Source organism: Aristolochia californica, unplaced genomic scaffold (assembly GCF_029961685.1).
Source record: "Aristolochia californica isolate CCGP_79_NKW_82.1479 unplaced genomic scaffold, dmAriCali1.0.hap1 SCAF_1, whole genome shotgun sequence".
NCBI classification, from domain to species: domain Eukaryota; kingdom Viridiplantae; phylum Streptophyta; class Magnoliopsida; order Piperales; family Aristolochiaceae; genus Aristolochia; species Aristolochia californica.
The window spans coordinates 2,202,767-2,229,978 of NW_027181770.1; the positions used below are offsets into that span (position 1 = coordinate 2,202,767).

Sequence of the window (27,212 nt, forward strand, 5' to 3'; positions counted from 1 at the left end):
CACTGTCCTTTTCGCTTTGAATGCGTTCTTTGCCTTTGCCGACATGAAACTTTCTGTTTCATTTCTCAGCGCTATCCGCTTTGACTTTCCTAAATCGCTAGAAGCGTGGATCCCGTATATTTCTCGCGTAATGTGCAGCTTCATCCATGGGCATTTGGAAAAGGTGCCTCCCGCGCTTGGACATGTCACCGCCTGTTTCATTACACATCAACTGACTGGTGCTCAACAGTCATTCTCCTCACTGTGCCTAAAAGCAAGGATTTTCTTCGTCTCCGGGTAAATTGAGACGATAAGCAAGAAAGGCAGAGAATAATGGACAACACTCCATTGGTTTCTGAATCTGGCAGCAGCGACAACGGTGGAAGATACAAACGACTGAAGATCGTCCAGAGCAGGTCTGATGCAATCAGTTATGGCACAGCTTATCAAAAAGCTGCTGCCCTGGTCGATCTGGTAAGTTTTTTCTTTCTATCTTATACGTTGTTTCGTTCAAATTTTCTGTCAGAATCAATGATCCATCTCTATATGTATGCGTACTGTGAATCGGAACCTCTACCGTGGGTGTCTTCCTGTTCCGGGATGCTGAGAATTGGAATTTTTCTATGTCCTCGTGTCTGTTTTCTCGTACGCATTTATGCGATAATCGTGATGAATTACGCCTTATTCGTTGTATTAGTGGTGATCTTATTAGCTTTATACAGATCTATTCGAGATCGTTAGTAGACTGGAATTCATAGTCTTGTCATTTCCGCTGCTTGAGAAGCGTGAGAAGTTTCGGAACAATGATAACTGTTGTTACTCGGGTGCAACGCTTTGTAAAGTGTAACCGAAAGTAAAAAGAGTTGGCTCTGGTTTTTGGACTATCGTACCGCAGGACGAGTGGGCTCTTGAAGAAGTCTGGGGAAGCTGTAGATATGGTGACCCTGGCAATATTGTTCTACTGTAAGAGCGACAATGTGAAGCACTAGTAAAAAAAAAAAAAGTGATGCGCTAGTTTTTTTCACAATATGGACGGGTGCTTATAGTCAGTAGTGCCTCGACAGTGTTGATTATTTTGTTACGGAATTGCATTAAATTGGACTCCAGAAATCATCATATCATGCTTCGCAGCTTGCGTGTATGCTTCAATAGCAATATGAGTTCATTAAGGGTCATGATTTTGAATTCCAGATATTTGTGATGTGTCTAGATTTTCTCAGTTCATTGAGACGAGAGTCATTTCCTAATTTATACCATTGTCACTTGAGCCTCATATGTCCAACAATTGTGTCTGGGGGATGGTTTTGTCCATTGGGTGAGCACCGGTCATTGATTCTGTTGAATAAGGCTAATGCTTCACTTTCAATACATGCCCATATTGATTCTTTAACACTTGGATTTTGTAGTAAAGTTTGCAAGAAATCTATGTTGTGGAAGTAAAAATTAAGTTCCAATACCCTAAGAATCTTCGAGTATAGACCATGTAAAAAACGGCTAAAAATACACAGGACAGTGCTTCAGTTCTTCCTGCAAAAATATTGATTTGAATTTCCTGCTAATAGTTTCACATGGCTAATCAGATTTGACAGAATATCAATGTCTTGTGTCCCAACATTTCCAGGCTGAAGATGGTATCGGTTTACCTGAGGAAATACTTGATGAATCAAATTTTGGAAAGGCAGAAAAATTTTACTTTTTCTTTATTCGGTTTGATCTGCTGTTGACCCTCAATCTCTTTGCTTTGGTCATATTGAATTTCTTTGAGGTACGTTTGTTCTTTGCATATCTAATCTGATGGAAGTGTGTGGTTATAGGTAGTGAGTGGTTAGATTCCTTATACATACTGACCATTGCTATAAGCCCCACACACAAATGATTGCAATTAATTATTCATTTTTTTCTTTTTCTTTGAACAAATTGCAGAAGCCTTTATGGTGCGGTAAGTACCCTTCATATTCTTGCCAGCAGAGAGAGTTTTTCTTTCTTGGGCAGTTGCCCTACTTAAGCAGTGCAGAGTCCCTTGCCTATGAGGTTAGTAGTAATGTCACTTGTGGATATTATTATTTGCATGGCACTTTAAGATGTTTTATTATATTATAGACCTTGTATTAGTTGCAATTCATCACTGCTTATGAAACTTGCACTAATTTAGACAAGTTCAATTATTACCGATTAACTGGTTATTCAGAAGTATGCTCTCCCGTTATCCAGTACTAGGGTATGGAGCTGAATTTAATTGGCATACGTTAATCTTTATTACTGTCACTCTTTTAAATATAGCTACTGTAAAAATTTTGACTACTTTTCAGTGTGCTATTTCTCACAACTGTGGCTTTCTGCCAAAGGTATTCATGATTTCTAGTGATTTCTGCAGAGTATCACTCTAGTTATACTCCTTTTTTACACACTATTCCCGGTATCGTACGAAGGATGCCATCTCTACTGGAAGAACCAGTTGAATATCTTGAAGGTGAGTGATAGCTACCTCATCTCAGCCTTCTATTTCAATGTCGAAGGGAGAATTTGTAGCTTTTATCTTTTGAATACCATATATTGATCTCTAGTACCAGTCCAAATAATGCAAGATTGAGGTAGATCATGTCTATTCTGAATGCCATGAATGTTGTGGCTCTCTCTCTTGAATGATCTGGTTGTCTCATTCATATTCTCTTTGTCCTATGTACATTCTCTTTTTCTCTGTCTCTCTCTTCTCTCATGCACACACATGCAGACATACATGCATGCACACTGAGCACACCTGATACTTTCTAATGCCTGTTGGTTCTGTGTTATTAACTGTGGCTACTTCATTTATCTTTAGTTGCATTAGAAATAGAACGCTAAATGGTCTGAACTATTGCCTACATTAGTAGTTATTAATTAAATTATTAGTTGCTCTGAGCTGTTGGATACATTACTAGTTCATTAATTACTATTGATAGTCATCTTTCTTTATCACTATTGGTTTAGGCACATATATTTAATGAAAAATCTTCACATGAAACAGCTGTCTTTGTTGAAATTCTCATGCTAAATTTACGTATTCCGATTTCTTTGATCTTGTTGATGGCTTACTTTTGCATTCATTATCAGGTGGTGCTTCTGGGGCTTATGGTTGCTGATTTAGTGGTTTATGCTCTCTATTTGTCTTCCCTGCCCTTTGACTACCTGCCACTGAGGATTGCTCCATATATCCGTGTTGTATTTTTCATTTTAAATATCAGGTATGGCTTAACTGGTCCTTTATTTACCCTTTTCAAGATTGGATGAATTTAATTGTCAGGTTTATCATGTATAATTCATCCTCATAATACATCCTTCAGATTCCTAAAAACGAAGACCAGCTTTTAGAATCTTGATTGGCTTGTGGTGTTCCATTTGAACATTTGGATGATCTTACTAGAAGAATGAGTTCCTCCACATGTCCTATACCAGATGTAACTTCATGTTAACCTATTCCTTCAAGTTAAGGCTGAAGGGAAAGATTTGGGTACAAATATATATTCACATAAACATTATAGGAGCTTCAAATATTTCATCTGTGAAAAATGAAGAGTTTGAAATTAATGAAAATGCTAGCAAGGGGATGACATATCACATAGGAGTGACTCACTTAATATGACTGTGGAGACCGGAGTAAGAAGAGGACTTACCGGTGTTGGAGAAACAGTTCCGAGAAGAAGAAAGCTGTCAATGAAGTTCGTCTGGCACTGTCTAGACTTTGAGGGTCTAGAATCCTCCCTGAGTCACCCCTTTCTCCTTCGTCTAACTGACTGTCCTTCCTTTGCTTTGCCTTACCCTTTCGGGGGGATGGGGGTCTATCAATGTCAGACACCACTTTCTGCTTCTTTAAAACACGTTTGAACGATCCTTATCATTATCTTTTCATGTTGAATTTATGGAAATGTGGAGTATTCTTTTGATGGTGGCCCGTGCCTGAAATGTGGTCTGATCAGGTTGATCTGCATTGGCCTGGATTGAGCATACCTATCCCACCAATCACATCACTCTGTGTTTTATAATGGTGTTCCAGACCTATGTCTTATTAGTGTTTCTTTCTTTACTGGTATGATATAACAAGTAGTCATTTAGTGGATCTCATATAATCTACCTTTTACTTTTCATATTTCTCCTTGTGATGGGATATTTTCCTCATTGGGCTACTTCTTTTTGAAGATTCTCTTCACTTTTATAATAATGTTAAGTATATCCTCATATTTGTCTAAAACGGTTAAAGATGAGAGGCAAATCTGGACATTAAGTTTCCATCTCCCTCTATACTCTTTGTTGAAGTTCATCTTCATAGAGTTGACCAAAATTTTGCTTTCATTATTTTTTTGTGGTTGGATAGGTGTTGTGGTCATTGAGGATTATATTGTTGCCACAAAAATGAGTATTCTTTGACTTTAAATTTTCTTTTGTCTTTGGAGATAGGGAATTACGAGCATGTATGGTTACATTAGCTGGAATGGCAGGCATGTACCTTAATGTCTTGGTAACTTTCTTCTTCTTTCGTTCATTGCTGCTGCATCATTGTTCATCATTGTTTTTTGGCACCTTGATAGTTTGTTAGCTTAATATTTTCTGAATGCTATCAAATGCTTTTCTTGGAGCAGGCTCTGGGGGTATTATTCCTCTTATTTTCCAGCTGGTTAGGGTATGTCATATTTGAAGATACTCAACAGGGGAAAACAGTATTTTTCTCATATGGAGCAACATTGTATCAAATGTTTATTCTTTTTACTACGTCCAACAATCCTGATGTATGGATTCCAGCATACAAGTGAGTGAAATCTTCGCGGGTATTTATGACACTAATCATTGTCCAGAGCATTGGTCTCTCTAAGATGATATTAAAAGTCGTATTTTTCTCTTCTGATTGACATTGATTGTGTATATCAGGAAATCACGCTGGTCTTGCCTATTTTTTGTCCTCTACATTCTTTTGGGGGTGTATTTCATTACTAATTTGATTCTTGCCGTTGTATATGATAGCTTTAAAGCACAGGTACTAGTTCTCCATTATAATGTACTTTGCAGCTAAGAAAATGTTTATAAAGATTTTGAAAATTGGGCTTTTAAATTTTTTTAAAAGTTAACTAAGACACGTGTTTGTGCTGCCTTGCAGCTTGCAAAACAAGTTGCTCAAGCGGATGCTACGAGGAGAAGGATCTTGGGCAGAGCTTTTAGTCTTATTGACAAAGATGTAAGTCTGGTGCTTGTATGACAGGATTTTGGTGAAGTTTTTACCCTTTATTATTTTTTTCCTGTCATATATATTGCTTTTTTTCTTCTTTTTTTACTATAACTGATTTCTGTCACATTTGGATTATTCAATGAAACGAAGATATTTTTGGTACAGTTTATCAACTTTTTCTCTAGATAGTTGATTTAGTGCCACATGATAACCTTTCCCCTTCCCCAATTGAAAGAAATATTATCAATGTGAATGGGATAAACAAGCAGGTCCAAATTTGTTAATAGAGCAACATTAGAATTACAATGAACATGGACAGATTTTTCATTGAACATGGAGAAAATGTTATGGAAGGATCTACATGAAAGCTCTGGACTACTCCAATCCCTCATTGTGAGGGATCCCCCTCTTTAATGTATTTGCTTTGCCTTCGGGCTTAATGCAATCACACTCTTTCTCAAAGAAAAAAAGAAGCTCTGAACTACTCTTCAATGAAAAACATTTCCACGAGTATTTGTTTCGGTTCTTCCCAAACATTGTCAAGGCTTGTTGAGTTTCATTATTTTAGCCAGGAACGTACTTGTAACTTTTGTTCTTCGATAGAAAAATATCAGAGGGTAACTCAAAAGTTGAAGACTTCATACTCATCAAAGACGCTCTATTAATATAATCTAATCGCCGTTTTCAAACAAAAGTTGTATTTGTTTCTTCTCAAATGAATTGCATTGATCCTTCTGATCTCATTGCCAATGACAATTTTTTAAACTTCAAGTTTCTTGTAGAACATTTTGTTCACTTCAACCTGTATGGGCCAATGAATTGTTGGTCTTGTTTTGCTGTTAGTCCTTCCTATCACTGGACAGTAAGATTGTTTTTTTTTTCTGGTTGAGTTGCTTGCTGTCCTCCAACCAATGTCTACATGGCTGGATATTTGTCACTGAATCAAGGCCAACAAGAGTGACATAAAAGCTGTTTCAATAGGGATGAGTTGGGAATCCAGTTAGCAATTTTGACTCACTTCTTATCTGTTGTGGTACCCCTGATGGTGCATCACATGAATGGTTATTTCTTGGGCCAATCAGATAGCTTACATGATTTCTTTATATCCTTCCACTTGTAAAATATGTGGAAATGAGTTTTATTCAGAAAATAAATTCACCCTAGTCATTGTTTCTGATCAGATTCTTGTCCTAAAATACATAATTTGGGAACTTGAATCTCCCTCTTGCTTCACGTGACTGATTCATGCTCTAGGTGTTTGCAAATGGTTTTATGCTGGTTGTCAACCTGATGAAACATTCCTTACTTAGGGGCTTGAGAATGCGTGTTAATATCAAGTAGCAGAGTCTTTGACAAAATTCATTGAAGTGCCAAGAGTGAGGTCCAAATAATGTCCAAGTCAGTAAAACTTACCTTCCAGAGGTTGGACACCTGGATCTGGTTTTCTTCTGATAAATATCTTGGGAAGAGACATGTTAAAGCCCCACTACTTTCCTTGCAACCTCGTTCTGTCTCTACTGCTACTGGAAAATTTATGTGGCATTGAATCGTTATCCTAAGTTTGATGAACTAGAAGTGTATGTGTGATAGGTTCATACTTTCAAACTGTTGTGTTGTGGAAGTCTAGATATATTTCAGTATGTTAGATGGGGTAATTAGTGCAAGAGGTTTCTAATCCTGGATCCATTTGGGAACTATTCTTAACATGGTATTTTGATGTTGCAAAACAGAATGTTTTAGAGTAATAGGTGGCTAAACTGTTATATTTTCCAAAACAAAAAAGTTAAGCAGTTATAAAAAATGTTTCAAATAATTGAACCTAACTGAGCTTGGATTGACCTTGCTTATCAAGGGGATGCTCATCATTGGATTTTTTTGAAACTTCTATGTTTTGTTAAACATTATCCACTGGATCTGTAGAGTCTTTCTATATGCATATTTTGTCTGTTGCATATTGATTATACTCTTTGACTGCATAGTGTGCCTCATTGCTTGTGTGAGTGCAATGATTGAGCATCTTGTTTGTGGATATGAACAGAATCGTGGATATCTTGACAAAAAACAGTGCATTCATCTGTTTGAAGAACTGGCTAAGTACAGGTAAAACCCCAGCTTCTTGCTTTTTGACTGTTGTTAGATGCAATTCTCTATCCTGTAAAGATTGAGTACACCATGTGTTTTTCATTGTATCAGGTGCATAATTATTTGTAGATTTGTAGAGAATCAGCTCCAATCTTGTATCTTGTGTGATGCATCATCGGCTGATCTTGCTGTCATGTGTTACAAACTTTTTATATTTCCATTCTTTCTGTTACTTCTCTTTACATTTTTTCTAACTTATAGCACCGTACTCTTTAGAAAGAATGATAAGGACATCAAGATAGCTAAAGTTATATCTTTAATGTGAAACTGATGACATTGTCTTATGTTGTCAGTAAAATGCCAAACAAAAAGTTTGTTCGATACAAGATTGAAAACAGTCTGTTGTGGATTTGCGAACAAAACACTGTGCTGATTAATTTAATTTGTTATTTGATTAAAGTCAGTGCCACTCGTTCAGTTTGGCTCTACTCATTTCTGTTGGAAACTCAAGACAAGCTAAAAGTACCATCGTTGAGCCTGGACTTGAATTTAGTGGCTTCATTTTGTTGTCTAGGTTGAAGTAATTTTTTGTTTATTTTCTCTAGTTCTGAATTTCTCCCTTGTCTTATTCTTTGGTGAATAAAAATTTAAAGTTTAGGAATTTCATTTGTCTTGTCATTATATTTGGCCTAGGTCTATCATTACATTTTTTTCTTTTTTCTAACACTTTTCCTAGTTTTTAATGATAACTTGTCGATACTAAGCCATAATGGTACTACCATGACAATCATCTTTTCTTTCTTTCTCTCTCTCTTTCTCTAACATTGACATATATTATGTAGGTCATTGCCGAAAGTCTCAAGAGAAGATTATGGTGTTATATTCGCTGAGCTAGATGATAGTGGTGATTTCAAGGTAACCATTGTTACTTGAAATTTTTGGAAATGACTGTGTGAATGCCTCATTTAAGAAATATCTTGGCACATCTTGTCTTTGTTTTCAGCTCAATTCTGTCCAATTTACTTGTAGTCATTCCCCAAGACTACAATCTAGGCATTGCACACGAACACCTTGGTCTTCTTAATTTCACTTCTCCATTCTCTATAAATTTAATTTTAAATTTTCACAGTTCTTTCTTCAGAAGTGAAAAAGGGTTTCAAACCTGTTAATGGAATCCTTGATATGTGTGAAACTCATGCCTGTGACTTGGAATCTATGCAGTATCAATGTTTCCTTGCCTTTCCCTTTCTAATTTATTGATACCATCCCATGGAACAGACAGAACGTGTTCAAGATGTGATACCAGGATTTCTTTTCCTTCACCCATTAATATCTGTGCTCTTTTTCTTCAATTGCAGATTAATTTGGATGAATTTGCTGATCTCTGCAATGCTATTGCTCTGAGATTTGAAAAAGAAACAGCTGTAAGTATATTCCTGTAGGGGCATGCATGAGGGCTTTATTCCTCTAGACCATGCTGTATCAGGAAGTCTTTTTTCCTCCATTGGCTGTCGTTATCTTAGTTGAGCTCATGGAGATTTGTGTATTTTTGCAGCCATCATGGTTTGAAAACTACCCATCATTTTACCATTCACCATCATGTGAAAATTTCAAAGCCTTTATCAAAAGTCCGATGTTTGGATACATAATAGCTTTTATCCTTGTGCTCAATCTAGTTGCTGTTATTATTGAAACAACGGTAAGATGATATAGATGCGCAATTGCTTCTTTTTTCATGTAAAAAATGCCTACTATGCAATCGCATCTGTCTAAAAGTTTATTTGAACCAGTCATTTAGATGTATTTTGTTATGTTGATGCAAAAAATAATTTGTCTTTATGTGTATTAGTTGCCTTTTGTCTTGGTTGGGTAATTATGAATGTTTGATTTGTTGAGTGGAAAGCTTTGCCTTCTTTAAAGAGAAATAAATAATATATAGTTGACCAGCTCCTCAAAACTTCTTTTCACAAGTTCGTATCAAAGATTAGTCTTCATTTGCTCCTTTTCATTTTTGTTTAATTGTAATTAATTTCTCCTTGTCCCTGAAGCTTTGTTTAGACCTCATCAGTACCTGAAGTTTGCCTCTCCTCATGCTGCCGATAATTCTATTCTAAAATGGTTTTTTTTTTGTGACAGCTTGATATCCAAAACAATTCAGGTCAAAAGTTCTGGCAAAAGATTGAGTTTGTCTTTGGTAAGGAGTTAGTGTTCTTCTTTTTCCCTTAAAATATTCCAACAGAATTTAAGTTATGGTTCTGAAATGTTTATCCATCATTTTTTGTTTTCTTCTTTTAAATGTTTCCTTAAAAATATTCCAACACCATTTGATCTTGGAGTATACTACCCCTTTCTTCAGGTTTCACACTACTATTAGGATATTCACTTACATTTGTTCTTGTGAAATTGGGTCCAAGGCCCATCCCAAAATGATTTGCCAACTTAGAAAGCCACTTTTCCGACTAATAAGCTCAAGATCTTTTGTACTCACTAATCCACGTGGGACTATTCCTTAACAATTCTCATGATTCTAAGTTCTTGAAGCTCACACATTCATTATAGGTTTTTTTTACATAGTATCTTCTCATAAAAAAATTATCTTATTTCTGTAAATGAGATTTACATAAAATAAATATTGTTTGTTTTTTTTTTTTTTTGAATGTTGAAACCCTTTACACTGGTGAGACTTGAACCCAGATCTCAAGCTAGAAACTCCCCCCATGTGACCTTTTAGCCTAAGGCGCAAGTTATAATTTTTGGCATATTAGTTTTAGGCTACTGAAACAGTCCCCTTTGGAGTGGATTGAGCCCGTTCGCTCAAATTTAATATGATATCTTGAGCAGTCCCACAGGAAATCTCTCTAGAACTTTGCCTAATAAGGTCCCTATTTGATTAAGAGAAGTTTGGAAACTTTAGGCTTTTGATAACCTTTATGTAGCTTATGTTGGAGGTTATAGGGTGCTCTTTCTTTTAATTTTGTAGTTTTACGCATTCAGGAGTTTTAAACAGCTTGAATAGATCAATTTGGTCCATCTATGAAGTCCTCTGTGGGCTAATGCAACTCTTGTGTTGTGGAAATAGCTGGTGTTGGGTAAAATTGTGTCACTTCTATTTTTACAAATGGTGCACAATAGGTTATTTATGCTGCCTGAAAAAATAGCTTAAGGTTATGAGGTTATCAAGAGGGAATTGAGTGTGAAATCCTTGGTCTTTTGCTTCACTTCGCTGTAATCTAAGCTGTTTTTCCCCCTCCAAAAAAATCTAGTTACATTTAGGAATAAGAGCTGCTGATGTAGCTGCATTTGTGTGTGTGCATGTGCTCACACTCAACATTTTAATTTTTATGATACTTGAATTGGTGCTCATGGTGTTTGTCTTGCAGGCTGGATTTATGTCCTTGAAATGGCTTTGAAAATCTTTGCTTTAGGATTTGACAATTATTGGATCGAAGGTCAAAATCGTTTTGATTTCGTGGTCACTTGGATAATAGGTAAGCTCAAAAGCTAATATCAGCGGTCATATTTTTCACTATTAAGTAGAAAGGAGTCAATTTTATGCTCATGAAAGACAGTGAGAAATGAAGAGTAAAAAATCTCATTTCAACTGGCAAATGCAATTGTAGCATTGTGTATCTTTCATCTTATTTCTCTGTTCCAGTTCTCCCAACTTGAGTGTATATACATACTAAATTATTTCATGAGTGTTTCATATGTAAATTTGTATGTGGATACTGGATTTCACATATTTTTATAATTTTTAAATGCAAGATTTAAATTATTGAACTAAATATCTGATGATAAAGAATGTCTCTGAAAATATGTGAAATCTTTTAAATGCAAGATTTCTAATGCAGTGTACCAGGAAGAAAAAGGAGAAATCTCTTCTTCTAAGCCTCTATAAATTTTTTTAGGAAGCCTAAGAAGAAAGTTGTGTTTCCATGAGTCTATCTGATCCTGTCTGTTAGGGTTTCATAGTGGGAAATGTGACATAGGTTTTACTTCGTTGTCAGTCTACCTAACTTAAAGCCTCTTCCTTTAGCTTGGGCTTGGGACTGGCAGTTAAATATGTTATGGCGAGTTAAAACAGGAAGCAATTAAAGAACGTGAGTTTAAGACAAGAAATTAAATAAGAAAAGTAGAAAAGATAGTACCATTCTTATGACTGCCTTAGGTGGAAAGAAAAGCCAGCCACAGAAGATATGTCCTTTGAAAAACTTATGTACTAGAGGTGCTCTGCATCAATCTCCTCAAAAAGATAATACATTTCTTATGAATTGTGTAAGAAAAAAACATATTGAGCTCTTAAGTTAATCAAGAATTACTGCTAAACCAGCAACGATTTCTGTTATTAATCTGATTAGTTTATTTGAACTCTTGTTTGGCGTAGGTTCTATATGTTTGCATTTATTTAATATGTTGATGATTGCTTTTCAATTACATACGATGTCATAGATCTTCAAATGACAATGTGATTTGCAGTTATTGGAGAAACAGCAACTTTCTGCCTTCCACCTGGCAATTCTTTTCTCTCCAATGGAGAATGGTTTGTATAAGACCTCCCAGACTATTATCTTGTGCTTCTCACTCATGTTTCACTGCTGGTCATGTCTATTCATTGGTGTATAAGGTATTATTTGGCCAGCTCTTCCTCATGATGACCATGATCATATAACCCATATAATGTGAGAAGAAAGAAATTTGAGGGAGAAATAAGAGAAAGAAAAGTGAAAAAGAAGAGGAGAGAAAGCAGCCTTGGCTGCATTGGAGTTTGTACCAGAAAAGCACGAGCTCCCTTCTTTTATTTCAGGCTTTAAGTGAATAATTACATAAATAACAGAAATAACAGAAATCCCCTTGATACAAACCCATTTTGAATGAAACTTGACATAAGAATATAAAATGATTATCTAGCTAACAGATATAAGCTACGATAAAATATAATATGAAAAATGACCAAAATACCCCTGAACTGGTATTTTAACTCTCCCTCTCAAGTTGGAGAGTAAATATTGAACAAATGCAGCTTGTCACAGAAAACATGTTCATGTTTTCCCAAAGACTTGGTGAACACATCTCCCAACTGGTATGAAGATTTTACATATGGAGTTACCACTTTCCTTTGCATAACTACATCTCTAATAAAATGGCAATCAACTTCTCTGTGTTCAGTTCTCTTGTGAAATCAAGATGATTGTCACACTTCACAACAATGGGTTTTGGTATGTGGAAACCAATTTTAAGAAGAACAAACTTAATCCACATAAGCTCACTAATCGTGAGTCATTGCTCTATACTCGGCCTTTGCACTTGACCTAGCCACAATTGTTTGTTTCTTACTTTTCCAACTTATCAAGTTACCTCCTACAAAGCAACAGTAGCTTCACGTATAACGTCTATCCAACTTACACCCAACATAATCTTCATCAAAATATCCAAGCACATCTGCCATTTTGAGTATACAATAGACCATTTCTAAATGCACTTTTTGAGGATTTTCTATGAATTGGCTCACAACTCTCACAACAAAGGATTTATTTGGCACAGTAATTGTAGCATTAATAAATTTACCTACCAAGCATAGTACTGTGTTCTGTCCTTAAGAGTAGGACTATGTGTGTTATGGAGATTATGGTTGATTTCCATGGGAGTGTCTAAAGGTTTAGCACCCAACAGACTATATTCCTGTAGTGTTTCTAATACATATTTTCTCTAAGAGAGAACTATTCCTTGTTTACTACTAGTAACTTCAATACCAAAGAAGTACTGTAGAGGCCCAAATCTTATGTCTGAAAGTGTGTGGCCAAATGTTTTTTAACTTTTGCAATGCCTTCAAAATCATCCCCAGACAGTACAATATCATCTACATAGACCACCAAGATTACCACACTAGTCTTCCCCTTGAGTAGGAACATAGAATGGTCACAATGGCTTCCATAGAAATCAAAATGCATCGCTACTTTATTGAACTTCTCGAACCATGCTCACAGACTTTGTTTAAGTCTATAGATAGCCTTTTTTAACTTACATACATTTCCTGTCTCCCCCTGAGCAACATAACCAGAGGTTGCTCCGTATAGACTTCCTCATGTCACCATACAAGAAGGCATTTTTCACATCAAGATGAAAGAGAGACCATCCTTTATTAACTACTTCAAAGACCAATATACATATAGATGTAAGTTTAGCCACACGCGAGAATGTCTCACAAACATCAACACCAAAGGTCTGTATATATATCCATTTGCCACCAGCCTTGCTTTGTGTCGTTCAATAGAGAGATCAACATTATATTTTATGGTATAAACTCATGGGCACTCACAATAGCTGCCCCTGTTGGTAGATCACATAGATATCATGTTCCCCTAGATATTAAAACACTCATTTCATCATTGATATTCTGTTTCCACTTAGGAGAATACAAAACATCCTGCATTGAACAAGGAATAGTGGATGTAGACAAGGACATGGCAAAGGATTTAAAGGATGGGGACAAGAAATCAAAAGATAAATTTTAAAATAGGATGTGAAATACAAGACTGTTTACCTTTCCGAAGACTAATAGGCAAATCCAAATATGACAGAATGGAACCTGCAGGCAAAGAGGAAGCAATCGATGTAGATGTGAAGGTTTAGGAGCTGTAGTTGCTAGAGGTACTGTTGGAGCAAGAGGGCATCGGCTGTAGACACGAAGAGGTGGAGAAGAACCTGATGGAACTGGTGGATCCAAAACAACTATAGGAACTGGACTATCCAACGAGGATCCAAAAGATGCAGGAACTCAACAAATGATGCAAAATATGGATTATGCTCAAAGATAGTCACATCAGCTGGCGGATGTCTTTCCTCGAATAGGATCATAAAATTTGTACCCTTTTTGTTGACGAGAATATCCCAGAAAGACACATTTCACAGACGTAGGTGATAGCTTATCAACTGAAGTGCTCTACATGTGTACCAAACATGTGCATCCAAATACAACAGGAACAATATCAAACAACTTACAATGAAATTTCAAAACTTGCAAAGGAACTTGACTATGCAAAACAGGAGATGGTATGCGGTTCAATTAAGAAACAAGAAGTCAAAACAATATCTCCCTAAAAAGACTTAGGTACATGCATATGCAATAATAGAGTTTGAGTAACCTCAAGAAGGTATCTGTTTTTACGTTCTACGAACCCAAATTGTTGAGGAGTATAGGGGCAAGATGTTTGATGCGTAATACCATGTGATGCACAAAATGATGAAAAGTTGTAATCCATTATCAATATGAAGAACATGAATACAAACACCAAACCGATTCTTTATTTCATTAAAAAAAATCATGAATAGGTCAAATACTTCCCGTAGGAGATACACCCAAGTTATTCGACTAAAATCATCTATAAATGAACATACTTGTAACCAAATGGACTAAGAATCTAACATGGACCCCATACATTAGAATGGACTAATTTAAACAATTTGGTGCTACGACTAAAACTAACTGAGAAACTTGTTTGATGGTATTTTTCTTGATGACATGACTCACAATCAAAAGAAATATTTGTTGAGAAGGAAGGAAAAGACTGACGCGGCTTAATTGGTGATGGATGTCTCAAGTGTAGATGTCATAAGTAGGAAGAATCAACAGTAGTAAGTGCCACAACTCTAAGAATAGAAACATAATCCGGTAAGTAGAGTCCTCCCTTCTCATGCTTGAAATCAATGGCCCTTTTGGTCTGCAAATCCTGAAAAACACAAATAGGATAAAATGTTGTTGAACAATTTAAAGACTCAGTGATATGACATATAAACAAGAGGTTGGCTGGAAATTTTGGGGCGAGGAGAACTGAATCTATGGAGATTTTTATAGTAGTATGAATAATACCCTCCCCTTGAATAGGAGAGGTGGATTCATCAGCTAAAGTAACTCAACGATATGAAGGAGATGGATTAATAGACTGAAATAAGGAGGAAATACTTGACATATGGGTAGAGGCTCCTGAATCGATAATCTAGGAGGGTGAATGAGATACATTTAGTATAGTCATACCTATACTTGTCATTGTGGCACTTGTTGAAGATGAAGGATGAGACTCGATGATAGGACACGTAGTAGATGGTGTAGTCAATTGGCCAGTCATTGTGCTAGTCATTGAATCATTGCATATAAACTAGTGTGTTTGTAAGTATGGAATTGGCCGAGGTAGGTTTACCAAAATTTTCCCAATATTTATCCGAAATATAGTTAGATGTACCACAATGAATACATTTTTGATCCCTTCTATCATTTCGTCCATCACTGTGAGTAGAGAAAGAGCATCCTCTTCATCTGCTATTACCACCATGAAACTGACCCTTGGGCTTACCAGTAGATGACTGAAAGTTAAGATCAAAGTAGTCTATTAAAAGCTTGCTCTAGGGTGGTCACATTCTTATTGGCAAACAATTGGGCCCGAATAGTATCATACTCAAAATCCAAACCATCTAGAATTCTGGAAACCTGAATCTGATCCTTCTTCTCACCAATGTCCTTAACATTCAGAGTGAATAGATGAAAAGTGCTGATTTGTTGTAGTACCCTCTAATCTCAGTGAAATAGTCTATCACTAATCTATTTCCTTGCTTCATATTAAAATGCTTGACATATAGTTCATAGATTCAAAACAAATTACTTTCTTGAGATAAGATAAGAGTCCAATGTAGTCCACATTGTCTTTTGCTTCTCAGTCTTAAGTAACTGGTACAGAGGGATCATCTCTAATATATTTAGCCATCCTTAGAGCCTTCAGAAACATCAAAACAAACCTTGACCAATTCACATAGCTTGATCCATTCAACTGGATCATTGCTATCTGAATAGGCAGAGAGTGTTTTTCATCTGAGTTTTCAGTTGTCTTTTGGATAACAACTTGTGTGCTTGATTCAGCCATTCAATTTCACAAAACAAATCACAATTCAACCAATACAACGTCAATAACCACCCAGAATTACTTTTCCTAATTTAATTTTAGAATGAAGCTACGGCTTCAAGTAGGTTTCCTTGAAGGGCCTTAAATCCCAATAGGCATTCAATTAAGAGTAGTAGCTATTAACCAATAGGTTATGGCAGGCAGAAAAGGGAAACAGTTGAGTTTTTACACTACCAATCCAAATTTCTTGAAAGAATGGAGTTGCTGAAGAAGGAGAAAGAAGCCATAAAACTGGAAGAAATCTGCCCATGATTGACGTTACAGCTCTGAAACCCGTGTGAAGAAAGAGATTTGATGAAGAAATAAGAGAAAGAAAAGAGAAAAGGGGAGGAAGAAGGCAGCCTTGGATGCATTGGAGTTCATGCCACAAAAGGACTGCTCCCTTATTTTATTTCAAGGTTTAAGTGAATAATTACATAAATGGAGTTCATGCCAGAAAAGCTCACCTTATTTTATTTCAAGGTTTAAGTGAATAATTACATAAATGGAGTTCATGCCAGAAAAGCTCCCTTATTTTATTTCAAGGTTTAAGTGAATAATTACATAAATGGAGTTCATGCCAGAAAAGCTCCCTTATTTTATTTCAAGGTTTAAGTGAATAATTACATAAATGATAGAAATGCCCCTAGATACAAAAAGTCATATATCTCCTAAAAAACGACCCTGTTTTGAATGCAATTTGAAACATAAGAATATAAAAACATATGTAGCTAACAGACATAAGCTAGAATAAAACATAATATATGAAAACGACCAAAATACCCTTGAACTTGTATTTTAATGTAATTCATTTGTATGTTCTTTATCAGAATCAGGATCGGGCCTTTTTAAGGTTAATCTTGGAAGTTACATAATTACATGGGTTATATGATCATCAAATATTATATTGGTGCCAAACATTAGTTTATTTGTGATTTCTATGATGTGTATTTAGCTTGATTAATCAAAAGAATCAAACTGGGGAATACGTTTCTTGCCTATGTTCTACTCATATTACTTTTTGTTCTGCTAGATTTATTAGTTTCTTGTTGTTAGGATGCAATCAATAATGCTTTAATTGCTCATATGCGTTGCTTGCAGGATTTATTAGTTTCCTCTTGCTTGGATGCCTGCAATAAATAAAGATTTAATTGCTCAAATGCGTTGCTTTCCTTTTTTTTTTCGTGAAAACAGGATTAGGTACCTCCTTATTGCAAGGATGTTGCGATTAATAAGGCTGTTGCTCCATGTCCAGCGATACAAAGCTTTTGTAGAAACGTTCCTAACTCTTATACCAAGTTTGATGCCATATCTTGGAACTATCTTTTGCATCATGTGTTTTTACTGCTCACTTGGATTACAGGTTAGTGTTATCATGTTTAAGATTCTCTTTCCAAAGAAACTATCTTCTCTGCATTGTTATCTTCCAAGCCCCGTCACAACTATGTTGTTATCAGCTATATGAAGCCCTTTCTTCCATTTACATATATGTACACAAAGAGTTCTGTTAAAATAACGAAATGTATATGTATTCGTAAATATTTGAATGATATCTTGAACCCAATGAAATTTTATGCACTTCCAATAGTTTATTTGAGTTTCATGGATTTCTCAATGTAAATTTGTAATGACTTAAACTTCAGTGCTTCTTTAGGAGAAGATAATAGAACCTAGTAGTGTACTCTTCTTACAGTGGATTTACAGTACAGTTTATGCAAATTATGTAAATTTAGAAAATCCATCAATTCAATATAGAGTTTGATGCTTGATTATATTAATCTCTTCCTTTGTAATTTGAGAATTGCTACACATTTTTGTTCATTTTTCTTGTAGCTAAAATTTTATTATGGAGAATAAACAACACTAGGAAGCTGCTATAGCTGCTAAGCAGAAAGCAATATTGAGGAAGTTGAGTGGGCGAGAAAGGGGAGAGGTGGGGGATGGGGAAGAGCCAGAGAGAGTTGATACTAACAACAAATTTAGTGAGCCCTACTCAGCTGGAGTCAGCTGACAAATAGCATCAGGAGGATCATGTCTGTCAGAAAGTTTTGGTCTAATTCTTGAATCTGTTCCTAATTATGGGAATGTCAACCACTGCACAAGCTAATAAAAACTGATAAAGGATTCCTTCAAAACGTTGTCAGAAAAATTGACTGCTATAAGAAATGTTTAAGCTGCTGCAGTTGTAGGGGGGGGGGGGGGGATGTGGCTTTGGAGTGATACTTGTCAGTGTTCCTTTGCTTTACCTACAACTGCCCAGGCCAGCATTGTTTTTATTGTTTTTCTTGGGAGGGGAATTTCTCTGCTGTCCGAGGAAAATTTTCTGCTGAACTTTTGTACATTTTTTATTGACTCAATCTGTGCAATATTTTTCCTAATTTTTTGCTTCTATCTTAGCTCTTTGGTGGAATCGTCAACAATGGGAACACGAAGTTGAAAGAAACTGATCTCTTTGAAAATGAGTATCCTTTATACTTTGCACTTGCATCTATATTGTTAATTTCTCCGTATTCAGTAGATTTTATCTATTGGCAACTGATCAAATTTCAAAAAGCCCTTTAGTGTACTCTTCGGTTGTCAATGATGAACAGTCTGTTGGAGTCCTCTTAATTTCTTTGTCTTTAACCAAGTCATCTACTACTTTTACCGTCCTCAACAAATGTTTAGCTATCTTCTTTTCAATTTCAATGATTATCCAAACGGGATGGTGACACTTTTTAACTTGCTAGTCATGGGAAACTGGCAAGTATGGATGCAGGTCTGATAAACACTCACCCATAAAACTATTCATTTCTTGTTGATTGGCTGCAGAGATTTTCATAAATCCATTATTTCTTCAATGGGAAGTTTTTCTTCACAGCCTGATATTAACAGTCTTCTGCAAAACTCAATATAGTTACTTTTGTTTGACCACCAAGTGACTGTATGTGACATTATGTACTCTAGCCATGTATGGAACTTCAGCTATGTAAGTTTACTGTTAAAAGCTATTGTGGCAATCAATTGTTCTGTAATTACTTGCTGAGATTAAACTTAGATTATCCTAATCAACGCTCCATATGTAGGTAATGCACCTGTATCTATCATCTGTTCAATGTCCATGCAAACTTCAAATAACACATCTTCTGTTTCTTTACCTTTTGCAATTGACTAATGAAGCTCATACCCACCAAAAGTTAGCACTTCAAATTCTGTAAAAGCATATTGATTTTTTCCTTCTCTTTTCTTCAGCATGATGAGAAAGAGATTTCATGAAGTAGGGAAAGTATATGAGGAGGCCCCCTTAAGAAAATTAGACAAGAAGAGAGAAAACTAAAACAAGGCACTGAAGGTGCCAATCAAGTGGGAATGGGGTCTCACAACCAGGTCTTAAAAGGAGGCTCCAGTCCTAGCCAAAGAGTCAAGCAAAATAGTTTGTACTTCTAGGGGTCTGCGTTAAGGAGATAACTAGAATGTATGAAGCCCCAAAATATTGTCATTAATCTACAAGAAGTGACAAAGATTCGTCTTCTTCCTACAAAGGCAGTTGATAATGATTACCATTGTCTTAAAAAAAATGTATATCTCATTTCAAAAAAAAAAAAAAAATGTATATCCAGAGCTCTCAGAGGAGAGCACACAATTCAGTACCTGTAGAATTACAGAGACCAAGAGTAGAATAAAGCAAGGGAATACTTCCATTTGCAACCCAGCTTGTACCATGACCTCCCTGTAGGCCCTAGATTACCTCTTAAGCTTCCATCAACTATAAATGTTTTTACTGCCTTAATTATAAATATGTTATAATTCCTTACAAAACAAAATAAATATGTTATAATGTTAATGTTAAACATATAATGCCATTAACAAAGAAAAATAATATATAATGTCATGTAATCAAATCCTGTTTTCTCCTTCTAAAATCAGTCTTTTGAATCAGGCACATCAATTTATGTGGAATCAATACAACAATTGGGGTATAGAGCAAACATGAATTCATGACCATTTTTCTTTGCAGTTCCATATTAGTTACTTCTGGCTAGTGTCATTATGACGTAAGAAATGTAACTGTGTTTCCTGACTGTTCCGACACATCTTGTTTTACGTTCTTATTATCTACTATGGTAAACTGTCAAAGCCTGCTTCAAGTTGTTCTGAAGTAGCTTTTACTGCAAGTTATGTTTTCTTTCTCTTCTACTATCGATCATACATAAGCCAATGGTAATTGTTTCCTATAGTGTCTCCTTTGGTTTTTGATCTTCTATACCATGTTTAAACAAGTCAACTTTCTGAGTATGCATGGCAAGGTATTGTTTCTGGTAGCTCATGACAATATTTGACAATTGTTTCTTGATGTTCTCAGAGCTACAGAGATTTGACTGGAACATCGTGGACCTTTCTCTATTTTATCAGCTTTTACCTTATTACAGTTTTGCTCCTTTTAAATCTGGTAATATTCTGTCACATGTCCTGTTCCCCATATTAAATGTGTTTGCAGTTAAATTTATGATTCACTAGACAGAGCTTGTCATTTTGTTCTATTTTTCTAATGTTGGGTTTACATGTACAATTATTTGACACAAAAGAACTAATATTTTAGTCTGTTTAATTTGGTATAAGATCGTGGGCACAGATAATATAGCACAAATAAATGCATGTTTTAATATTGGAACTGGGGACACATGACTCGCTGGTTACTTTTTGTTAGTAACTGTTTATCCTAAAAATTAAAGATGCATGAACAACTAGGTTTCCCTGGGTCCATACACTACTCAAATGATTTGCTTTTCAGGTTGTCGCATTTGTCTTGGAAGCGTTCTTTGCTGAAATGGAATTTGAGACTCCCAGTGCAGATTTTGAGGAAGAGACCGAGGTATCTTTGCAAGCTTATCGGTTATGATTTAGGCAGCACCTTCCTGTATACATTTTTTTCTTTTTTTAATGGATAAATTGTATTAAGAACCTTCCTGTAATTCTAAGCATGAATTTTTGAGGGTTAGTGGTCTTGGTTTTTATATAAACATAAAAGAGACTCTTAAAATTCCTGTGCTAATTTGACAGGAGACACAAGAAAGGAAGTACCGGCGTCGAGCTCTTGGGTATGTATCTTCCAGGAATTATAAGTGACTTCTTCTATTTTAGCAAGCTTTGGATGCTTTTATCGTCCTTAAATTTTTTGAATATCCTGATGCACGTTATTGCTATATTTTTCTCAGCTGTAAAACAAGGAGTCGCACTGTTGACATTCTTCTTCATCGCATTCTGAGCTCAGAGTTGAATGAGACTCAATCCTCTCAAGCATAGTACTTTTTGATTGCTGGTAACTCAGTTTTACATCCTCACATAGCCCATAATATACTAACATGGCGAATTCTCTCAGTCACTAGGGTCACAAATTACTATCAGCACATACCTTTTTGCTCTGTGGTTGCTTTATTTGTTAATTCTTAATTGTTGCTACTGCCATGCTTTTTTCTCAGGAATCTTGGGAGAGGAATGTCACAGCTCTTTTGTTTTTTGGACTATCTAAATTCCCACTTTCATGCTAAGCCATTTTCTGAGATTGGTTTAACGTACTTAACTCCAGGTGCAATATATGGTCCCTAAACCTCACAATGGTTGGATCATGGTTTATCGAAAGTGTGTGACTATTTGTCTCCTTAAGACGGGTAAGAAGCAACGCCTCATGGTCGGTTATGTAAATTATGTTCATAGGCATTATGTTGTTTGTAAAACATGCAGTTGAGTTGAAGTCGTGATAATACTATAATAATTATGATAAAATTGGCTCTATCTCCCTTCCATTTTGCATACCAGGTGAATTATTGCCCTTGCTGGCGAAGAATATTAATCTAGTTCAACCTACCAGAATTGGCTGGAGTCACTAGTTTTCCCCATTATCAGTTTCAACAGACTGAACTTCGTTAAACCCAGTCCAATTGGCTGATCCCGTCAAGGTCTGATAACATTCATGGCATCCCTTGTTATAATTCATTTGCAAAATCCCCTCTTTGTTATCTATATATTTTTATTATTTTGATACTCTTAAGATTAATAAACACATTTGAGTACTTTACAACCATGAAACGTTGATCCAATTTAATTAATATTTTTTCATTTCTGTGCCGATGTTGAGTCTATTTGCCACTTCAGTATTGGTCTCTTTCCGCTACTGTAACTCACGAAAGGAAACCAGTTATTTTCTGATCCTCACAGAAGTCGGAAGCATAGGGACGGCTACTCTATTCTAGGTGGTCCTGTTAGGACAGAGCCACACCGGCCAAGAGTTCAGTACTTGCACTATCCTCATCTTCCTCTTCGTTTTTTAGCTATATTTGGCTATATGAGTTGTTTGACATGAAAAAAATTACACATACCGATGCAATATGACAAAGGAATCTGTTGCTTTTCTGATTCTAAAATTTTGTGCAAGATCAGGAGGAACAATTTGAGTCACCATTTTGATCCGGGAATTGGGGAATCCCTTTTACGGAAGGCTTATGTTATTTCATATTCTTGTCACAAAAGTTTCAGGATTTCAAATTACACCGCTAAACATGAGATGCTGCTAAATCGTCTTAATAAAATCAATCGCTTTCCCGAATTACGTTATAAGTTTTACGTGATTATTTGCTCCGGACACAGTAATCGTCTAGGTTTCAAGGAGCAACAAGAGTGAGATTAAAGCAACAGAATAAACAGCGCCAGAGACAACCACCCAGATCAAACAACAGAAAGCAATAAGCACCATTCCTGATTGAACAATGGAAATTTTTCCTTAATAGTACGAAAACGAGTGTCAACGACCTAAGGAACAGCGACAAATCATCTCTAGAAACAGATCAAACACCAATTCGAAAAACTTGCCTGATCCTCGTTCTCTATATCTACCAACAATCTCACAACTTCGATCGCGAATTAATCCGAATCCGCGTCCTCGTTCTCGTCGTCATCAAAATTATCTTCGTCCACATCACCCTCGCAATCATTATCATCCGAATCATCAACGACTTCGTCATTCCTCGGAGCTGCTCAAGGCTTGTTTCCCACGAGCGTAACCGCGAGAAAAATCAGATGGGAAGGAAGAAGCGGAAGATGTAAAAGAGACTAGATGGAAGAGAATGGAAGGGCGAGCAGAGGCTGCAACAAGTCCGAGCAGCGCCGCCGAGAATGCTGTGACAGCCGACCTGAACATCCCTGCTTCTCCTTTCTCCCTCACCAGCGAACAAATGGGAAGTCTAGGGTTTTTTTAAATACGAGTGTCCCTCCTAGTGCTTTCTGGGAAAGGATCTGAATGATTTCATATATAATGGGTGAAGATACTTTTCATGTTTTTCTTGGAAAACCTATAGTTTTAACTAGAGCCCCATGACTAGGAGTTCAAAAGTACAAGAAGATGTATAAACTTCTCCTATGACTATTAAAAACCTCCATCTTAAATCAGAAAGACTTGCACATAAAGACAAACAGAAATATGCCAAAGCTAAAAATTTCATGATCAAGCAGGTGGCAGGTTCAATGAAAGGCAAATCCAGAATCCCAAATAGCAAAGACGAACAGCATAATTCTCCTCTACAACAGCTATACTTGAGGTGAGACTTCAAGAGAAGGAGAAATACCAGATAAAACAGTACTCTAACCATTTCAGGGGCACAAGCATAGAGTAAGAATTTACAGGCATGTGCATCGGTAGTAAAACAGAACATACTATACCTGCTTGAAATCATCCTTAATCGCATACTAACCACTAACTACAGAAACTTTTTCATACTCAAGGCTCTGTCTAAACCTTCGTGGGAGTAAACAGACACCACCATACCGCTGCTGCAAGAATAGGATTACTGCAAATAGCAGCCCCCCACATGGAATAATCACATCCCAAGCAGTGGAGTACAGATCTCCACTTGGATTGGCATAGATGAATGAATTCCTAAAATGAACATACGGAACACGAGAAGCATATCGATGGGATCTATAAGCATCATATGCATGTGGCAGTAATCGGACAATGGTGGTTCCAGTATAGAAGGCAGGAGCAAGAACCTTCTGATTGACATTCACAAATACATTGAGCAGAATCTGAGGGAGAAGGAACCCATCAAGAACCAAACCACAGTAAGAACGAAGATCTTCCCATATGGAATGCCAGGGTCTAGCAAAACCCCGGAATCTAGGGCGTGAGGTTCCATACATCCTAAAATGAATAATCCCAGCAATTAGACCACCAATAGTATACAAGGATAAGCACAAATACACAGCCTTTTTCTCATCCATCCACAACTTCCTATTTGTTTCCCCAGCCAATCTTGCTGACCAAGTTAGTTGGAGAAGACGAAACTGCAAGAGAAAAGCAATCATTGTCACAACCCTCACAATCACTTCATTTCCTTCAAGCCATCCATCGCTCCAACTCATAACATTTTGCCGGTTGGAGTTCTTGAAAAAGGCCTCAAAATTTAGGACTAAAGGGATCATGTACCCTAGAGTTAGGACAAGAAGCATCAAAAGTGACATAGATGGAAGAACATCAGGATTCCTTTTCACATGAAACAACTGTAACCCACTAAAGATGCATGCTAATGTGAGAGAGATGAGAACCATCATGATTTCAAAATCCATCCTTTCATCCTCTTTGGCAAGGGAGCCAAATACTTCTTTGGAAGACACTTTTAAAGGCTCAAAGTAAAACGGGTCAAACTTGTCCCGCATACTTCTGATAGAACCCCCAAGATTCTCAGTGCTTGAATTGAGTGGGGGAAACTGCACCTTGACAAAAATGTCACAGTCCATCGTTGAGTTCAGATCATTTGAGTATACGTAACGACAGCCCACCATGCAGAGATCTCCAGTTTCAAGATCATACAGACCTTCTGCAGCAATATCTACTTGTGTAGATGAATCCGAAGACATCTCTCTGGTAGAAACCCTGCCCCATTTGAAATTAGGTGTTGAGATGAACCTTATTGCATAGCTGACATTGAACAGATTTTGGCTTGAATTGAAAACCTTAACTGCAGGAGCTTGAACGGGAGTCATATGCAATTCATCTTGCAATGTGACAGGATTGGGATAAAAATTATCACCAATTTGGAGTAAATAAGAAGAACCCCAAACAGATATTTTCTGAGTATTTTCTAGCGAAAAGTCGAAATTCATCATTCTAAAAGAATTAATACCCGGATACCTCTTGCCTTTAGTTCTAGGCACATCCTTCTTTTGACACTGTTTCTTCACACGATCTGCCTGAGTATATTCGTATCTTTGACCAGCAAATTGTGAATATTGATTATCTAAACTTTGAAAATCAATTTTCTCAAAATAGCCAGCATCACTTGTGTCCTTTATGCTCCAGATACTTCCTACAATACTTCTTTTCCGTATTGTCAAAACCGCTGGGATATGCAGACTCAGCCGAATAGAACAATCCCCAGTAGAAACATTAAGGAAAGAATTGGTGAAGTTCATTAATGGACAGGCCACAAGACAGAACCGGTTTTTGTCTCCATCCCAAATTCCCTCACTAACCCATGTACTCTTGGGAGCCAAAGGACGGTATTTATACGTAAAAGAGCTTGAGTTATAAAACTGGAATTTCAGACGCACCCTATCACCATGTGAACACTGGGTTACACCAATGGACATAAATCTCGGTAAAACCCCATCGAATGGACTACATTTTCGTGAAGTGCAGTTACTCGGGTACTCCAACTGAAATCCTCTGTATAAACGGTGAAGAAGCGAACAGACGCCGCCATTTTTCCCCAAGTTGACCGAGTTTTCCGTCGTGACTATAGCAGAACAAGACTTCTCAGCCTCCGACGTCAAAGTATAGCGATAGGAACTGTCAGAAAGCGCAATTATTGAAATTTTTTCGAAATAATTCAGAGCATCAACGCCATCTAAGCTTTCCAAAGTGCCCGTAACCAAACTAGTTTTAATTGTTGAATTCATTGCGTAACTGAGCTTAACGACAGCATGCAGATCAATAAAGTTACCGTCCTTGGAGTAACCGCCACCAATGCCGAGTAAACAGAGTTTCCCGGACGACGCTGACCAGAATCCATGCAAGTCGAAGTTCCCCCTGCCTCTCTGGTGGTAAAGCCTGGGAGCAGCCATCCTGTGGATCCGATCAGAGTAAACTCGTGAACGATTCGAAAGGTGGGTTCCATATATAACTCCGCCGCGGAAGTATAAACTGGCGTCAATTTTAAGAACACCTTGGGTACCGGTTTCGGTAAGACGGGTCGTCACCAGACGAACGGATTTGGGTGAGGTGAACGTAGACTGGGAGTTATCTGATAAGATCAACTCACCTCCAATGAAATACCCACTTTTGAAGCTCGGGAAGAATGATCTGTTCATTTCAATTCCATTGGAGATCGATTCAGGGACGACGGAATTGCAATGCTGCGAGTAAGGAGACGGGATCGAGACGCCGAAAGGACAGAGATTCAACAGAATAATAAAAATTCCCCATTGCCGCTGAGTCTGTAAGAAAATAGAAGAGATGGTGAACCTGGATATCTCGAAGCGAGGACTAGAAGGTAATGGTGTCGTCGCCATTTCCACTGAAGCCCGTTCCAAGGGAAGGTAGCGGCGATACTAATATCGAAGGGTTCCTTCCGCACAATCGTGGAAGTTAACGTACAAGGAACACCCCTGACAAATAAATTTATTACGGAAACACCTAACTCGATTTCCTTCCTCCTTTTTCCAAACTTTTTGCATTGTATTTGATAGACAAATGTAGTCTGAGGTAAAACTGTAAATTATGATAATAAATGGGATTTTTTTAAAAATATACCGTAAGTCAAGCACCGTTTCATGAGTTAGTACCAGAAAATGAAAAAACAAATACTAGATTTTTTCTGTTTACGCTACTAAAAAATGCGGAAAAGACATCAGAATGACCTTGTTTCGTCCGCCTATCCTTGTCTGCAATCACTTGGCGTGGCCGACGGGGGCCGACCTTGATAAAGAACTGGTCAAGGTCGGTCCGAAATACAGCTCCTCCAAGACTCCGGCAGTCGGAGATTCAAGCCCCT

General features: G+C 36.9%; 2 protein-coding genes across 4 annotated transcripts; one reads left to right on the forward strand and one right to left on the reverse strand.

The window, feature by feature from the left end:
- The first annotated feature begins 30 nt into the window (after positions 1–30).
- On the forward strand, positions 31–22,260 carry LOC137937257 (two pore calcium channel protein 1A-like). Of its 2 annotated transcripts, XR_011109612.1 has the most exons (25): positions 31–453; positions 1,601–1,744; positions 1,903–2,010; positions 2,354–2,449; positions 3,073–3,203; positions 4,414–4,474; positions 4,596–4,762; positions 4,882–4,987; positions 5,108–5,185; positions 7,215–7,276; positions 8,101–8,173; positions 8,617–8,682; positions 8,814–8,957; positions 9,395–9,452; positions 10,639–10,746; positions 11,735–11,798; positions 17,383–17,551; positions 18,586–18,650; positions 18,856–18,946; positions 20,531–20,617; positions 20,960–21,040; positions 21,229–21,266; positions 21,384–21,487; positions 21,648–21,836; positions 21,985–22,260. XR_011109612.1 is itself a non-coding variant. In XM_068782361.1 (24 exons), the coding sequence occupies exons 1-23, from the start codon at positions 313–315 to the stop codon at positions 21,469–21,471; spliced, it is 2,226 nt and encodes a 741-aa protein (XP_068638462.1). In that variant the 5' UTR covers positions 31–312; the 3' UTR covers positions 21,472–21,487; positions 21,648–21,978. The 2 variants fall into 2 exon arrangements, 1 of the variants encoding a protein (XP_068638462.1); XM_068782361.1 differs by lacking the exon at positions 21,985–22,260 and having other exon boundaries at positions 21,648–21,978.
- Positions 22,261–23,642: 1,382 nt separating this feature from the next.
- LOC137937342 (uncharacterized) lies at positions 23,643–26,748 on the reverse strand. Of its 2 annotated transcripts, XM_068782483.1 has the most exons (2): positions 26,481–26,545; positions 23,643–26,284 (listed from the first exon to the last, which is right to left on the reverse strand). In XM_068782483.1, exon 2 carries the CDS (start codon positions 26,281–26,283, stop codon positions 23,908–23,910), a length of 2,376 nt encoding a protein of 791 aa, XP_068638584.1. In that variant the 5' UTR covers position 26,284; positions 26,481–26,545; the 3' UTR covers positions 23,643–23,907. The 2 variants fall into 2 exon arrangements, with proteins under 2 accessions (XP_068638584.1, XP_068638528.1); XM_068782427.1 differs by having other exon boundaries at positions 23,643–26,748.
- Positions 26,749–27,212: the final 464 nt, after the last annotated feature.